The sequence below is a fragment of the Schistocerca piceifrons genome, unplaced genomic scaffold, assembly GCF_021461385.2.
Source record: "Schistocerca piceifrons isolate TAMUIC-IGC-003096 unplaced genomic scaffold, iqSchPice1.1 HiC_scaffold_847, whole genome shotgun sequence".
In the NCBI taxonomy this organism is placed as follows: Eukaryota; Metazoa; Arthropoda; class Insecta; order Orthoptera; family Acrididae; genus Schistocerca; species Schistocerca piceifrons.
In genome coordinates, this window is record NW_025729110.1 from 126,730 (window position 1) to 144,835 (window position 18,106).

General features: G+C 43.0%; 1 protein-coding gene across 1 annotated transcript in view; it reads left to right on the plus strand.

Annotated features, from left to right (window-relative positions):
- The window catches only part of LOC124770955 (autophagy-related protein 9A-like), a 155,393-nt gene that overhangs the window by 116,146 nt on the left and 21,141 nt on the right, over positions 1-18,106 (plus strand). The window contains exons 10-13 of the mRNA XM_047249254.1: positions 1,319-1,472; positions 3,296-3,538; positions 10,180-10,509; positions 16,385-16,623. Of these exons, the coding sequence (XP_047105210.1) occupies positions 1,319-1,472; positions 3,296-3,538; positions 10,180-10,509; positions 16,385-16,623 (966 nt within the window). The remainder of the gene's footprint in view (positions 1-1,318; positions 1,473-3,295; positions 3,539-10,179; positions 10,510-16,384; positions 16,624-18,106) is intronic.

The window sequence follows — 18,106 nt, forward strand, 5'->3', positions numbered from 1 at the left end:
TCGTATCTGGCCGCGATGTGAAGTGGCAGTCACTACAGAGAGTTGCTTTGAGAGATTGACGTTTGAGGTGTTTACTTCTCATAACATAGATATAGAAAATTGCAAAATTTTGAGTGCCGTGTGGTCTCCTCGTGACAATAAAACACGGCAGGCCCCAGAGTCGGCAAGAGCACAGTGCCTGCAAGTTAACTGGTTAATTATTAAAATAAAGGACACTAATTCGAATCTCGGGCAGCATAGAGACGGAATGGCAGGTTTCCCTGGGAGTGAGAGTGCAGATGTGAAGCGAGTGGTTTCCGCAATTTATCGAGCTGAAATTCCTAGTCTCTGTCGAGCGAGTCATCTGGCGATCGTATTTCCGCGGGTTCCTCGAGCACCGAATCCCGATAGGGTGCGGCTGTGACCAGTATCTCGACTTTCCCGTAATCTTTGGAGGTACAGTGTTGAGCCACAGCAGACTCGCCAGGCTGTGGAAGGTGAGTGTATCCCAACTGTTTGATGCACTCGTTTCACCTCAGCCCTCTCGGAGGAATTACTGTTCCACACCTTTGCTGCCTGGCATTCCGACACTCGCCTTCTGTGGATTTGCTGCCTCGGCAGTTGCTACATTTTATCCTTAGACGCATAAAATTATATGGGTATTGGACACTCTTGTGCCAGTTGCCTTATCTCTGGTGTACACACGTCTACAACAAACTGTATCGCTGTGACAGGTGATTTTAATTCGGTCACTGACTTGTCTGAAGACAGTTGTACGATTATCCTCCCAAGTATTGAAACAAGATTTATTACTGTCCCAGTTGCCCACCCGAAATACGATGAAGTATGTATCTGCCGGAAGAACTTCAAGAACCATAAGAAAATGTGTGCTTTATTGAATTAAGATAATTCATTCCCTTCAATAAATTTGAGTTTACTTTATTATCCATTTGTTGTCTACATCAACTACCGGTCATTGGTAGCAAATCATAAGAAATGCTCAACACTTGTAGTGTGGGAGCTGTGAATCACTGCGTGCATGGGCGTATGCACTCCCCCCTCCCCAAACCCCCTCCCCCCCCACCCCACCCACCCGCCCACACACCCGCCCCCCCCCCCCCCACACACACACACACACACACACACACACAAACACAAAATTCCTAATACAACAACCAGATGCGCATTGTTCTTCATAACATTTCAAACAGCTGTACCCCACATTGCGGCAGTACTTTCTCAGTTTGTGGCCCTAACGACAGCTCAATTTTTTATTTTTATTTTTTTATGTCGAAGTGTCCCCCTAACTTAGCTGTCTGCTCGAACGGTGTTCCGGCAGATCGTTCATCCCGGATGAGAACTTGGTGTTCTGCCCCGAGAAGCTGATGACAGCGGTGCTGGCCCACGCGCACTACCTGCCCGACAGCTGGCGCGGCCAGGCGCACACGGCGCGCGTCCGCGACGAGTTTGCCCAGCTCTTCCAGTACAAGGCGGTGAGTAGTGGACTAGCACTAGAACAGTAGTAGTAGTAGTAGTAATAGTAGAGTAGTAGTAGTAATTTTTTTCACAACAAAATATTGGGTGTGTTGTGCTATTACAGTTTAAGAATCTTCAAACAATGTAATTGTGGACTTATGTATCAGGTTTTGTTTATCTGCCAGTCATTCACCTTATTACGTCACCTGTCCACCAGAATTAGTTTTTACTGAACCACAGACTTTAGGTGTGTGCTTACTTAAGTTTAGCCAGATTCTTTGGAAACACTCACAGAGTATCATACATTTGCAAAAATGGAACAATGATTACGATGTTCATACAGTGGTTTTTGAATGGCACTGTGATGGAGAAACAGATTTCTACCAACAAGGATTTGAGCATACGTTGTTTATGAAGATGTGCTATGTTAAAAATAGTGTCACATGGGAAGTTCAATAGTTATGAAATACCATTTACTTTTGAACTTATATCTACAAGTGAGCTCATTCTTAGCTTTTGAGCATATTTTATGACAAACTTCAACTGTTTGGCAGTCAGTATTGACATTTCTCTGAATAAAATTTAAAAAAAATCTTGATTCCCCCCCTCGCAGAAGGGGGGGGGGAATGGTTTATGTGGGAAATGTGGAATTTGGTGTTAAAAATGCAGATAATTGTGTAACTGTGGGGAAAACATATTTAATGTAGACAAAATACAATTCAGTGATTGCTCTTAATTTAACCACTTAAAAGAATTACTTACAAGTAACAAAAAATAATTTGATTTGGTAACACGTCTAAGTTTACAACTTGAAACGATGTTCTTTATGTAGTCAAGATGATTCATTTTACATTCATCTATTTGTTGAAGTCGCAAATGTAATGATCTTTCCCAGCTCCTGCACACTCGAGGTGAACCCGCGTCTTACCAAATATTCCATATTGCCCGATGTGCCATTTAGACTTCACAGCATAATAGCAAAAGTTACTTGGTCTGCCATAACAACATGTCACTTACTTTTTGCAGTCCCTTTAAATAAATACAAATGAACATACATAAAGACAATGTGGAGTGTTGTCGTAGATGCGTAAACTTGCCTAGTGTGTTGTCAGTGTCACACCGCTATTTAGAGTAAGATTCCCTGTGCCTGTTACTATTCTGTGAAACATACATTATGTCAGCGTTTATCCAGCTCAGGTGGAGGAAGTGGCTGCTGAAGTTCTGGGTTTGAATCCAGATACGGCACACAGTTTCATCCACTGGGAAGTTCTGCAATGGTGCAGACTCTATCACAGAAAGAAAAGGCAGAGAGATCAATTATGAAAGAATAATTCCAACATTATATTACCAAAGGATCAGTAACATTTTCAGTCTTATTTTATCCTCGTGTTTCTGTCTCAGTTGCGTCGACAGTTTGGATTAATGGTGACTGGTTTCGAATGTGTTTCATTATTGAACCGATACCCGAGTCGGCCTGAAATGATTAATGAAATAACAAATGTACATTTTGGACTATTTACAAAATTCAAATTTGAACATTCTTGTGTCCTTAATTTAAGTACCTACTGTACTGTACTGTTCCTAACTGTAGACATTTCACTTACATTGGGTTTCAAGTTGAACAGTTGTGAAGAGCTTGAAACATACAAATGTTACTTCATTAATAATTTCACATCCAGTCAGGTAATGGTTTGATAATGAGTGGACATGTGAGAAACTGGTTACCATTATTCCAAATTGTTGGTCGAACTGAGACAAAAAAATTAAGGAAACTAAAAATCAATGAGAAAAAAGGGGAAAAAATGGAAAAGTTGAAGTATCAGTCTGCCTCATGCCCTAGGTATACGTACTGGAGGAACTGGCTTCGCCGCTGGTGACGCCGTTCGTCATCATCTTCCTGCTGCGGAGGCACGCACTCGACATCGTCGACTTCCTGCGCAACTTCACCGTCGAGGTGGTTGGCGTCGGCGATGTCTGCTCGTTTGCCCAGATGGACGTCCGCCGGCACGGCAGTCCCGCCTGGCAGGCCGGCGCCCCCGACCCGGACGTCGGCGTGACCCCGGCTCGTGACCCCTACGCCCAGGTCGGTGCCACACGTGCGCAGTTCGGTCTCGGAGTGTAAGGAGCTCGTGCACGAGTGACAGATTGCTGGCAGCGATCTGTCGCCCACATTCGGTCTCTCACTTATGGTCCACTGGACACGATTAGAGGTTGATTCCTTCTCAATGAAAAGGAATGTCAAAACGTTGCAATGTGTGTCTCGCTGATGAAACAGTGAGGGCTGATAAATTACCACATGCTGTGAGAATGTGCAGAAGTCTTTTGGGAATTTAGGTAACAGAATGTCCCCCCTCTGTACCTCGTAAGTGTTGGTGGATGAGAGGCACGGCAGTTCAGATATACTTAATTTACTCTACACATATTATCGTAAAACTTAATTTGTGTATTGTCGTAAAACTAATGTTATTAGATAAAGCTAATTTAGGAGTATACCATTTATAAGGCTGTTGATGAGTGTTGCTACTGAAGTGTTATGGCAAGTGCCACAATCCAATATCTGAGAAACTTCACTCGGTGGCAGAGGAGTCAAAATAAGCACAAACCTTTCAGCTTATTTGTATATACTTGTTGAGAAAATGACCATGAAGATTTTGCGACAGAAATTAGATGCCTTTTAGCACATGACATTATGGGTCCAACTGGTAGCCTAGTGGCTAGCGACTCGACCTCTCACTTTCGCAACCAGTGTTTGAAATCTGATTATTTATTTATTTGTTTGTTTATTTATTTATTTTATTTTTGTCATATATCTAACTGTGTCATATATCTACCTGTGTCTACATGTATGTTTCTTATAAAGTTTGGGGATCCAGGTGTGTTATAGTAATTGTAAAATTACGATTAGGTTTCACAATGTGTGTGTGTTATTTTCAAGGGGGGGGGGGGGGTGTATGTCTTTCTTAATTCACATATTCTTATATGAATTATTAATTCTAAATATTTTATTTTTATGTTTATTCTTCAAGAAGTTTGTATACATCCCCGTGGATGATACTGACCGCAGAAACATGGGAAACAGAAATTCTTAGCATCAAAGTATCATGCAATGGCAGGTTTACCACAGCAACATTTCTCGTATGAGCCTTACTCAGAAAAGAAAATTTGGTAAAATTGCCAAAGGTTCCACTTGTCAGCAATAATTTTGCGGCATTCCATGCATAACAGTTCACTTTTCTGAAAACTGGTGCTTGCAGTTGAGTATGAATTGAGTCACGCTACAGGAATTTCACCAAAAACAATTTCAAATAATTTTTCCATTCTTTTTTTTCTTATTTTAATGTGTTCACCACCCATACAATTAAAAGTCTTATAAGGAAAACATTATTCCGAAAACATTTGTGTACTAAAATGATTGTGAGTGCACTTGTGGAATATAAGGCTGTGTAGTGGAAACAGCAAAGCTATAGATGTGTGAAGGACCGCGTCTAACAGAAATTGAAGCCAGGATGGTTACGGGAACATAGTATATATTGGAGGGAGAGCTCCCACCTGCAAAGTTCAGAAAAGCTGCTGTTGTAGGAAGTATGCAGGTTGCACAGGCTGCGAAGCAGTCATTGAAGTGAAGAAAGTTTTGTTTGGCAGCATGCTCAGAAACTGGACGGTCCAGCTGTTTCTCGGGCACAGTCTCTCTCAGTGGCCATTAGTGTGGACAGACAGCTCATCGGTTGTCGGGCCCACGTGTGGTTGCACCTTAGCTCGTGGATCACGTTATTGCTTTCACAGGCAGCCCTGCCCTTGGTGAGACAGGTGATGCCTGTGACCAGAGTAGAGTAGGTGGTGGCGGGAGGATGTATGGGACAGGTCTTGCATCTAGGTCTACTACAGGGATACGAGCCGTGAGGCACGGGGTTGAGAGCAGGCGTTGTGTACGGAGGGAAGAAGATATTGTGTACGTTCGATGGGTAGCGGAATACCACTGTGGGAGGGTTGGGGAGGATACTGAGTAATAAATTCCTCCTTTCAGGGCACTATTGTAGTTAAAACCCTGTCAGAGAATGTGATTTAGTTGCTCTGGTCTTGGGTGGTACTGAGTGATGAGGGGAATGCTCCTCTGTGGCCAGACAGTGTGACTTTGGGAGGTGGTTGACGACTGTAGAGGTAAGGCACAGGAGGTCTGTTTCTGTACAAGCTTTGGAAGGTAATTACTGTGTGTGGAGGCCTCAGTCAGACCCTCGGTATATTTTGAGACGGGCTGCTTGTTACTACAGATGGGACAGACACAGGTGGCTAGGCTGTACGGAAGGGACTCCTCAGTGCGGAATAAGTGGCGGCAGTTGAAGTGGAGGTTTTACTGGTGGTGGTAGGTTTGATACGGATGGAGGTACTGATGTAGGCATCTTGGAGGTCAGATGTTGAGGTTCTGGAGGGATGTGGATTGCGTGTCCTCAGCCTCGATCCAGATTATGAAGGTGTCATCAGTGAACCAGATGAGGGGTTTGAGAGTCTGTGTGATTAGGAAGGATTCCCCTAGATGGCCCAAGAATAGGTTGATGTTGGATGGTGGCATACGGGTGCCCATTACCATATGTGGGATTTGTTTCTAGATAATGCCTTCAAAGGATAAGTAATTCTGGGTGAGAATATAGTTGGTTGTGGCGACTGGGAAGGAGGTTGTCGGTTTGGAATTCATTGGGGAAGGTAGTGTTAATAGTGGCAAGGCCACAGGCATTATGGATGTTAGTGTAAAGGGAGGTGGCACCAATAATAGTGAGCAGGGCACTGTGTGGTAAAGGAACAGGAAATCGTAATCTTTTATATAGGAGAGTAGGTTGTGGGTGATAGTCCGAAGGTGTCGGCCTACGAGAGCAGAGATTCTCCCAGTGGGGGTGCACTTATCAGTTACAATGGGGCATCCTGTGTGGTCGGATGTATGGACGTCAGAAAGCGTGTCGACGGTACGAGTGCGGGGAGTGGTAGAGGTGAGGGGGCAGACTGACTCTGGGGTGAGGTTTTGTACGGGCCTAAGGATTTGAGGAGGGACAGAGATCTTGCTGGATTTTTGGGGTGGGGTTATTGTGGCAAGCTTTCTAGGTGGATGAATCTGACACCGTGTGGAGTCCTGCCTGATACTGCCAGGTAATCGTTGCAGGTCAAAATAAAAGTGGTGGACTCTTTGTCAGCAGGTAGGATATAAGGTCTGCATCCATTTTGAGGTGGTGAATTGTGGTTGTTTCTTCAAATGTAAGGTTAGCCTGCATGTTGAGGAATTTGGGGAATGACTGTGAGAAAGGTTCAAAATTAAGAAATTCTGAAAAGTTAAAGCATGGTGATTTGGGGGCACTGGGGTGGATGGAGGAGTGAACTGAGTCAGGCAGGGTTCAGCATCGGTGTTTGGTTGTACCCGATCGGTAGGGTTGGTGGCGAAAATATGTTCCCACCAGGAGAAGGAGAGGAGGTCTTTAACAAATCCTGCATAATTGAATTTAGGTGAGGGGCAAAAGTTGAGGCCTGTGGAAAGAACTGCTGATACTTCTGTGGGACTAAGGCTTTTGTAGGAAAGATTCATGACTGTACTTAGTCTGTTTGGGTTCTGGGTTTTGTGTAGTGGTGGGTGTGAGTTTTTGAGCTGGGGTAATTGTGTTCGTCTGCAAGGCAGAGTTTGTCTGCTATGAGTGGATGTGGAGGAGATTTGGAGGTTGTTACAGAGGTGGTGGAGAGTGGTAGACCAAGATGGGAGTCACAAGTGAGCAGGGCGGAGAGTGTTTTGATATGGTTCTGTGTGCGTTGCTCTAGTTCCTGGAGGGCAAGGGTTTGTGTGCAAGATGGGATCAAGTAATTTAGGCTTGCACAGTTGAAGAATTTTACAAATGGAGAGGAGGAGATACTGTAAGGAAGTCTGGGCCTGATTTTCATTGTTTTGTAGGGCTGTGTTGGTGAGGGTTAAGAACTGGCGGAAACTGAACAGGCGGTCAGAGGGGCAGGACGGCTCGCAGCCAGCGGTCAGTAATTTGACAGTAAGGCCATTTGGGAGGATTCCACGAGCTAAACAACCGCGCAGGAACAGTATGTGGGACTGGGTTCTGACTAGGGATAGGAATCTTTTCTGTATTGGTGCAGATGGAACGAGGAAGGATCTGTGTTGGAGTATAAAAAATTCTTAAAAATATGTGAATAACGTAGAAATAAAAGTGAAAATATTTGCAAAGATACAAGCAGTACCCTCACTTTGACAGTGGCACTACCGTTCCACCCTTCACAATTTAATTCTACTGGATACAGTGTTACAGGAGTCTTTCTTATGTCGAAAACATTTGGTTTGTGTATTTAGTGACCTCAAAAAGGCGTACAGAACTTCTCGGGGGTACAACGTTCTTCGCCAAGTTCACGAGTGTGGACTACGTGGACGTCTACCACTTCTTAGCCAGTTCTCCCTCTCGGACCGACTCTTTTGATATTGTGTTTGTGATGCCTTGTCTCACTGCTGTGTTTGAGAGAACGGGGTCCCGCAAGACAGTGTACTCACTGTCACAATGTTTGCCGTTGCTATCGGTGATTTCCTCCACAGTGAGGAGCTGTGTCAAAATCTCCTCATTTGCGGATGATTTCGCAATCGTCTTCTCTTTCTCCAATCTTACGGTGACAATGAGGTAGCTACAGCTGACCGTCAGGAGGCTGGAAACCTGGGCCAAGACAACTGGTTTTCAGTTCTCACTAGAGGGACTACCTGTGTTAATTTTAACTGTACTTGTCAAAGTTTTAATCGACCAGACCTCACAGTGGGAGACAGTATTTTATGTTTTCAGGAGACTCTGTGCTTTTTTTGTTTATTATTTGACTCAATATAAACTTGGCTCCCACACCTGAAAGACTTATGAACAAAGGGCTTCCAGTCATAGAACATTTTGAAATGCCGTAGTGAAAAAGCATGGGGAACTGACATGTCCCGCTTCCTGCAGTTTCATAGGGCATTTGTTCAATCGCATTGAGATTATGGCAGCACGCTCTACAGATCAGCTCGTACTTCCTCCTCGAGATGTTAGACGCTGTCCACTATTAGGGCATTCAGATGCAGACTGAGCCTGTCGGACCATCCCAGTTCAGAGCCTGTGTGGAGAGGCTGGTGAAACAACACTCTGGATTCGGCGACATATAATTTTGGCCCAAAGGCACTGAAAATCTCAGCATAACCTCAGTCATGGGCATTTAGTTCAGTGGTCCAACTCAACTTTGAAAGTATTTCAGGAATCCATCCCTTGCGACCGAGCCATTTGGGATATGTGCTACTGGCTGTCTCGAGGATCAATCGGACCTACAGAATACACAATCATTGCCATCTTATGAATGGTGGCCTGTGTGTGGTTCCCAAGTCGTGCAGTGACCATAAACCATAAAATTACAAAATTTGCAGCAACCAGTCACAAAATCATGTTTTATTTATTCACTTTTGCAAATCAATTTCAACTGATTAACAGCCATCATCGGTGCTTTCAACCAATATGTGCCCTGAGTAGTAATACTGTCTTAAGCAGAGATCAAACATGCTGTTGGATTACATTGGAATGTAATGGTGGGCATTTTGCAGAACAAGTAATGAACAAGTGATTCCCCAGGTGTATTTTTCATGTACTGCAGATATATGTTCTGAAACTTCTGGAGGGGATAGCAGTAAACAGAAGTTCTCTTCACTGTGGGAACCGTACTGTTTGTCCATTTAAAGTGCCCATCCAAAGTTGTACCCGAGTTGTTCGTCTTCTTCTGATGCAGTGAAAATGTGATATTGTTGAGGAGAACAGGAGGCAGAAATAACTTCTGACGGGATATTAAAATTACTTGGAATGTCTTTGTATTTAATTTAAGTTGTAAGTTTTGTGCCCACCTCAACACTAAAGACAAATTGTGATTTGTCTGTATGACGACAGTGCCGATATCTTCAAGCTCAGCACGTAATGAAGCTCACGGTCGTTGGCACGGAAATGATATTTGCAGGACGGAACTGACGAGGTGTCATTGCCAAATGAGGAGAACAATAGTAAGTCCAGCACCCACCCGTGTGGCATCCCAGAGACAATATGTTGCTAGGGCAACTTCTTGTTCTTACAGGTAACTGTTACTCGAGTAACTTTGAAACTGTGTCAATACGCTATATGAACATTTCAGGTGTGTAATTTCTCTAAGCAGAATGTCAAAGCTGATTATCTTGGATGCTTTGTAGAAATGTAGTAATGTCAGTATTGTGATACCGAAGTTGTCTGTGGCAAGTGTTGGGTCGTCAGTTACCTTAACTAGTGCAGTGCTTTTGGCACTGTGGTACTTAGAACCCTGCGCTTGCATTTGTCATACAACACGATTCAGTCAGTCATTTGTGAACAGTGTATTCCAGGGCTTTTGATACAGGGGTAACATACTAATTGGCTAGTATTCACAAGGCGATTGGTCATTTTCTTCTCAGGGATAGGTCAAACAGTGCTTCTTTGCCACCAGTGGCGAAATATTCCATTCCTGAGAGGTTGGTAATGACCTAGCAAGGTGGGAGGCAAGCTGCATAACACCTCAAGGTGACCAATCATGGTGCGTTTCAAGGTATTAAGAAATTAAATGTGTTGTCAGTATGCAGGAGGTCATTGCGATGGTGTGATGAGGGGGGGGGGGGGGGGGGGGGGGGGAGGAGAGAGAGAGAGAGAGAGAGAGAGAGAGCTTGTGTGCATGTCAGAATCCTGACCACAGCTCCCACTGCACCGGCAGGCTGAGGATGGGAAGACGGAGTTGTCGCTGGTGCACTTCACGCTGACGAACCCCGAGTGGCGGCCGCCGACGGCGGGGGCCCGCGGCTTCGTGGCGGCGCTGCGCGAGCGCGTTCTGCGCGACGTGGGGGCGGCCGGAGGAGTCGCGAGACCGGGCGGCGCCGTCCCCGCGACTGTCGCCCCCGACGCCGAAGGCCGGGTGTCGCCCGACACCGCGACGGCAGCCGCTTTGGGTCTGGGGCCGCACCGCCTGCCGGACCCCGCCTACGACTACTCGGAGTCGCTCGGCTCCATCTCCGGGCTCGGACTGGGGGTGAGCTCGCCTTCCTTCTGTGTCCGAATGTAGCGCTTTTTTCCGCAAACTGTGTATCGGCCTGTCTGATTGAAAGGATGCAGAAACTCGCTTTAAGAAACCTCGGGTGTGTTCACGACAAAATTGCAACTTCGGTACAGGTGTACTGTGGGTATCGATACTGGGTCTTGTCTTGCTTTATTTTTTATGTAAAAAATTGCTAGGTACCATTTCATTGATTTTGTCGTACCCATACCTGTTTCAGCACTTTCTGTGCTAAATTCAGTATGTTTTATTGATTTCCTTCCTGAAAATTATCATTACTTGATAACATCTTGTAGAGGTTATATGGATTGTGGCTTGAAGCTATTTATATCTACAAATGAGTGGTAATTGGGTGTGCGGGCGCGGGTGCGGTTGTGGGTCTGTTGGCAACCGACCACGTTCGACAAAATGGGAATTAATTGTCTCGTCTAACAGTAGGATAAATGATGTAACACTTGCGCTGATTACTTTTGAATTGAACCATTCCATGGGCATGTGACAGATTTTTAATTTTCATTTGACTGTCCCTCATAATTTCCTTTGTTGAATCCTGCCTATTCATCGAATATGGGGTGTCTGGGAAACCTTTCTCAGATCACTAGACAAAAATTCGAGCAAATCGTATTAATGAGTTTTATTGCGAAAAGTAAATGACAATACTTAACTTTGAGAATTGCATAGGAGTGACACAAGCAAAGGGCGTCAATCCGAAATAAACAAGCTTCTTCGGTATAACAATTCTAATACAAGTGAAGTAACGAGCTTTGACACTTCTATTCAGGTTGTTAATCTTGAAGCTCCTTTTCAACAGGGCCGCTACCAGTCGAGCACGGTGCTTCTGTGCTCTTCACATAGGGGCCGCTGCTTTCGCATTGTCGTCCTGGACGGGGGTCGATCAGCGTACGATTGGCTGACGTCTTGTCACACCATCTCTGCTCTATCGCTCCCAAGTGGTGTATCGACCCTTAACTTTACATTGTAACATCCTTATCACATCATTTTCTCATGACACCACCAGGCGGAATCCCATCTTGCAACGAGCAGTTACCATAATTTTTTTGTCTCATCGGCAGGTATGAAATGTAGCTCGTAAACTTACATTGCATATTAAACAATCGTAGTTGGAACCATTTCAATAGTACGTGTCTACAGTGCTACATGTAGGAATGTAAAATGTGTGGTTCTAGGTTGTGCACATCCACGTGCAACCAGTTACACTCATATTTTTTGTACACTCCAAGTGTAAGTAAACTTCATATGCTATGGCACTGTTTTATGTCATCATGTTACAGCCAGTTTAGTTGTACAGATTTTATTTACTGTGTCCTATTTGCTTCTGTCCTTATGTTTCAAGTGCACTTTCCAGTGATGCAATGTAGAGTAAAATAGAGGGAGTTATTCTGAGTCACCTTTGCAGAAATTGCGTCTTTTTTTTATATATATAATAATAATTATTTTATAGCTTTTTTGTCTCTTATATTATGTTTTTTATTTGCTAATGATAAATTTTGTGATACGAAGTTTTTTTGTATTTCATCAAACAGATTAAGTAGCATCCTTGTATGTTACATAAGATCTCAAATTTCCCAATGCTGTGGATGTGCCGATTCAGTATTAGATACCCTTACCTAATGTCGCCTGTAATTTTAGCTCCATGTTACTGTGTAATTTAAATGTTTTAGATTGGGCTATTTCCTAATATCTTCTTCACAGCCTTTACTTCCTTTCATCTGTTTTCTTAACGTTAGGTTGCTCATAAAATTAGTCCTTTCACGTTGTGTATCCTAAATCTCATTTAACTTCTTGTGCCCAGTTTGTTGTTAAGTTATTTTTTCAGAGACACCTGGAGTTTTGTTTTTTCAGCCAGTTGTCTTGGAGTTTTGTTTTTTCAGCCAGTTGTTTTACATTCTGTGTTCTGTCCTCCCTGTCTTGTGCCATTTACAACCAGTCCTAGTCTGGGACCGGTACAGTACTTTGTCAGTTTCACGGAGAAAAAAGGCGTATGTGAATATATGCTATTATTGTGGTGGTGTGCTTGCCACTCCCAGAGGCATTTTAAAGCTATTGCCAGCGGGAATCGGTTACCCCTTCTGTCTGTGTACATAGCACAATCGAATGTGACAACATTTTTCAAAGTGTTTGCACATTGTCTTTGAGGTTGGAGCGTGGGAACCAGCCTGGTTTTTATATCGGTGGATGTGCGAAACAACATCCAGGCTGGTCAGTATTGACCTTTGTCATTAATTTGTGAGATGGATTCGATCTGGGGCCAGCACACCTCTCAGTGCCCCAGAGGTGAGCCCTGTAAATGCTCACCTATCCAGACGGATCTCCCCTTCCATATAACTGTCTGGAAAACGTCGGTCTTCTACTCCATATTGTTCTTATTATAGTTTCTATATTTTGATACATTTCCTCATTGCTTCATAATTTCTAGGCTTCCTTTTCTTTTTTATTTGTTTTTTGTTATTATTGGACTTAAAACTTTTCTCACAATTCTTGTGTGTAATATTTCTAGTTTGTGTGAAGGCACTCTGGTGTAACTGCCATGTTGTCGTGCATTATTTTTGCAGTTTCTGATATTCAATTTTTGGCCCATTTCCCTGAATCAACTTTACTACATATTTTAAATTTGTGAACTTTTCTATTCTGTAAAATTTTTGATGCACATTTTGTGTTACTAGTAAATTTGTTTGTTTTTTGTTTTTTTTTTTTTTTTTTTTTTTTTTTTCCACAGAGATTCTTAAACATGTTCTACAGGCTATATCTATTCTTTGCATTTCTGCACCTGCTACATTTTCAGATAGCATAGCAAAATTATGTGCAAATGCCAGGAAGCTTAGTTTAATACTCTGTTTCTTCCTTCGTAATTCTATTGGTAGTACTTCATATTCATTTGATTTTACATTCCTAATTCTGTTTCTTTTTTCCTAATTGTTGTTGTTGTTGTTGTTGTTGTTGTTGCTTCCAGTCTGAAGACTGGTTTGATGCAGCTCCCCACACTAATCTGGCAGACCTCTTCAGCTCAGCATAACTGCCGCAGCTAACATCCAATTGAACCTACTTGCTGTATTTGTGCCTAGGTCTGCTTGTGCAAGTACACACACACACACACACACACACACACACACACACACACACACACACACACACACACACCCCTCACTTCCCTCCATTACCAAATTAATCCCTTGATATCTCAGGATGTGTTCTAGCAACAGATCTCAAGTTAAGTTGTGCCATCAATAGTTTTTTATTTTATTTATTTATTTATTTTTCCCACCGATTTGATTGAACATCACTTCATTAGTTATTTGGCTGACCCACCTAATCTTCAGCATTCTTCTGTAGTAACAGATTTCGGAAAATCTCATATAATTAAATTTTCTTCAGACGTAGGAGTCTCAACTTTATATCTGATAATGAAATGATAGAAGATGAAGAAATGAATTAAAATTCGTGCCACGGCCGGGATTTGAACAAGAGTCTCCTTGCTGACTACACAGATGTTAGCCATTACACCACCGCAGCTTGTATCATTGGTGTAGATGAAGTTGAGACTCTTATATCTCAAGGAAAAGTTAACTGTATAAGATCTACAGATCAGCTGAGGACATGAATTGAAATTTGTGTTAAGGGGAGGGTATTGGCTGTGTTATGTGTACTGCTGCGGACATGTCATGGCTAGCACACCTGCCTAGTAACCAAGGAAACCCACGTCAGAGTGCCAGCCGTGGCACAAATTTTAATTCATTCCCAACTTCTATCATTATCGTAAGATTCCAAAGGTCCTGTCTTCTTCTTGTCTGAACTTGTTATTGTCCACATATTGTTTCTGTACAAGGCTAGGCTTGAGACAAATACCGTTAGAGAAAGACTTTAGACACTTAAATTTATATTCCGTATTAATAAATTTCCCTTTTTCAGAAATGTGTGCCTTGTCGTAGACAGTGTACATTTTTTCCCCCCTCTGTATTTCAGCCATCATCAGCTTCAGAGTCGATCATTGCACCAAGAGAGAGGACATCAAATAGAATAACCTCTCCAGAATCTCAGAAGAGACACGCTAAAGGTGTTTCTTCAATTTCCTGAGGGTAGCGGAATACACTTCAGAGTTCATATAGAAGACTGTTGCCGCAACTTTACCCACTGCGGGTGTGGCTCCGAACCTTTTCTTCAGAGGAGAGCCGATGTGGCACCATTCTGTGGTTTGTCGTTTTGTTTCCGGTTTGGAGGGACGAACCCCCGTTCTGTCACCTGCAATGACGTCCGATAAAAAACTGCCACAGCCGGCCTCGCAATGCGTGAGCTATTCTGCACAGATGGTCCTCTGTCGCTCTTTGTGATCTTCTGTAGGTGGCGAGAAGCCCAGCGGAATTTCCAAAGAAAGTGAGGTTATGGGGAAGACAAAAGATGTTTCACCTCAGAAAGTTTTGGTTGTAGTAGCACTTCTTGCTGAAAATCATTATACACAGCAATAAATTGTTGACAGAATGAGAAAATCACGGAAAACTGTCAGCAGAATCAAACTGTCGGTACAGAGAGGTGGTGAATACAGGCCAAACAGGAAAGGAAAATGTGGGCGTAAAAGAAAAATCAGTCCTAGAACAATGACAGGACTTCCAAACATGGCAATAATGAAGCATAAACTTACTTCTACAGACATGAGCCATCAGCTGAAAGTTTTTGGTGTTGAAGTTTCACCCATGACAGTGAGGGTGAGGCTGTTTGAATGTGGTTTAAAGGCATGCTGACCGAGGAAAAAACAGAAAATCACACCTGCCGTGAAAACCAAAAGCTTGCAATGGGCTAAACTACTTCAGGAGTGGACAAGTGCAGACTGGGCCAAGGTATGGGCAATGATATGGTAAATTAAGTGGGTCTGATCTTCAGATTTAGAAGTTTTGACTTGAAATTGTGATGTTTTATTAATAATGAAGAAATGCACATTTGAATTTGTGACTGTTGAGGTATCCTGTGCTACTATTCCCCACTTTTCTAACTTGCAATTTTGTGCACATGCTTCCGGTATGCTTCAGTGATGAATCTGTATTCACTGTGATGGAAGAAATCAGCCAGTATGTTCATTGCAGACCTGGAGAACAGTTAAAAGCTGACTGTGTGCAGCAATGTGTGAAGCATCCAACTTCCGTTATATTCTGGAGTGTGATATCCGTGAAAGGTCCTCGTAGATTCAACTTTGTTGAAGGGACAATGAGGCAAAAACAATACAGAGAAATCCTTGAAAAGGAACTTTTCCCCCAAATAAATGAGTGGTTTCCTAATAAAGATGCTATTTTTATGCATGATGGGGCACTTTGCCACAAAGCCAAGAGCTTCCAAGTCCATGGAAGAAAAGCCATGATATGAACCCAATTGAAAATTAATGGGCTATTGTCAATCAGAGGATGAGGAAATTTAGAATAACCGCCAAACAAGAACTCACAGAGAAGCTAGAATGTCATGTGAAAAGTGAATAAAAACTATGCTAAACATGACAAAAATGTTGATTAAGAGCAAAGGCATGCATACAAAGTATTGAATGTACAAATATAATCTGTATTTGGATGTAAATGTGTAATAAATGTAAAGTTTTGGAAAAAATGTCTTCAGTCTAATAATTTGATCTCGCCTGGATCTATTTGTATTTCTATGTATTGCGGTGCTCTCTCTTTCTTTGTATTTGTCATGGTGTTCCTCCCCTCCCCAGCTGAAATTCTGGTATTCTTTCCAGCATTTTTTATTAGCTACATATTTTTCTCACTTACCAATTTGGGCTTGCTGAGTTTTGTGCTTGTGTGCATTATAATTTTCACCTAATTGCTTTTTTTATGTGGCCCTTCCCGTACAGCTGAACAGTGTGGTGGCGAGTGCGCTTCGCCACACCCTCGCCAAACCTGACCCTCTGCCGAGTCTGGTGCCCACGTTCGGAACACTGCCTTCGCAGCACCAGCTACAGCGGCAGCAGCAGCTGTCGACGTCGTCGCAGCAGACTTCGGCAATGGCGTCATCGCAGCCGCCGGCAATGCGGGGCGGCCTTAACCGTGCCGAGGGTCCGCTGCTGCACCCGGACCGCGGCCTCTTGTACAGGTCTCGTCCTCTGCTACGTGTCATCTCTCCACATTACCCCAGTGGCATACTTGTAACAGTACCAGATATAACACCAGAGAAAATAACGAAGTTAATAATGTCTGAAGTTACAATTGAAAGATATTCAGCACTCGGTCACTATTTTTAACAAATTAACCTGGTTTCGACACTGCTAGGAGAGGCTTCCTCAGAATTTAAAACAAAGAATGGTCTATATTCTATAACGTGGTCACAGAATTATGACTAAAAACGTATGATAGAGTATAAGTAAGGAATCGTCGTGAAAGACTGGCAGTTGTTGTTGTTGTGGTCTTCAGTCCTGAGACTGGTTTGATGCAGCTCTCCATGCTACTCTATCCTGTGCAAGCTTTTTCATCTCCCAGTACCTACTGCAACCTACATCCTTCTGAATCTGCTTAGTGTATTCATCTCGTGGTCTCCCTCTACGATTTTTACCCTCCACGCTGCCCTCCAATACTAAATTGGTGATCCCTTGATGCCTCAGAACATGCCCTACCAACCGATCCCTTCTTCTGGTCAAGTTGTGCCACAAACTTCTCTTCTCCCCAATCCTATTCAATACTTCCTCATTAGTTACATGATCTACCCATCTAATCTTCAGCATTCTTCTGTAGCACCACATTTCGAAAGCTTCTATTCTCTTCTTGTCTAAACTATTTATCGTCCATGTTTCACTTCCATACATGGCTACACTCCATACGAATACTTTCAGAAATGACTTCCTGACACTTAAATCAATACTGGATGTTAACAAATTTCTCTTCATCAGAAACGCTTTCCTTGCCATTGCCAGTCTACATTTTATATCCTCTCTACTTCGACCATCATCAGTTATTTTGCTCCCCAAATAGCAAAACTCCTTTACTACTTTAAGTGCCTCATTTCCTAATCTAATTCCCTCAGCATCACCCGACTTAATTAGACTACATTCCATTATCCTTGTTTTGCTTTTGTTGATGTTCATCTTATATCCTCCTTTCAAGACACTGTCCATTCCATTCAACTGCTCTTCCAAGTCCTTTGCTGTCTCTGACAGAATTACAATGTCATCGGCGAACCTCAAAGTTTTTATTTCTTCTCCATGAATTTTAATACCTACTCCGAATTTTTCTTTTGTTTCCTTTACTGCTTGCTCAATATACAGATTGAACAACATCGGGGAGAGGCTACAACCCTGTCTTACTCCCTTCCCAACCACTGCTACCCTTTCATGTCCCTCGACTCTTATAACTGCCATCTGGTTTCTGTACAAATTGTAAATAGCCTTTCGCTCCCTGTATTTTACCCCTGCCACCTTTAGAATTTGAAAGAGAGTATTCCAGTCAACATTGTCAAAAGCTTTCTCTAAGTCTACAAATGCCAGAAACATAGGTTTGCCTTTCCTTAATGTTTCTTCTAGGATAAGTCGTAAGGTCAGTATTGCCTCACGTGTTCCAGTGTTTCTACGGAATCCAAACTGATC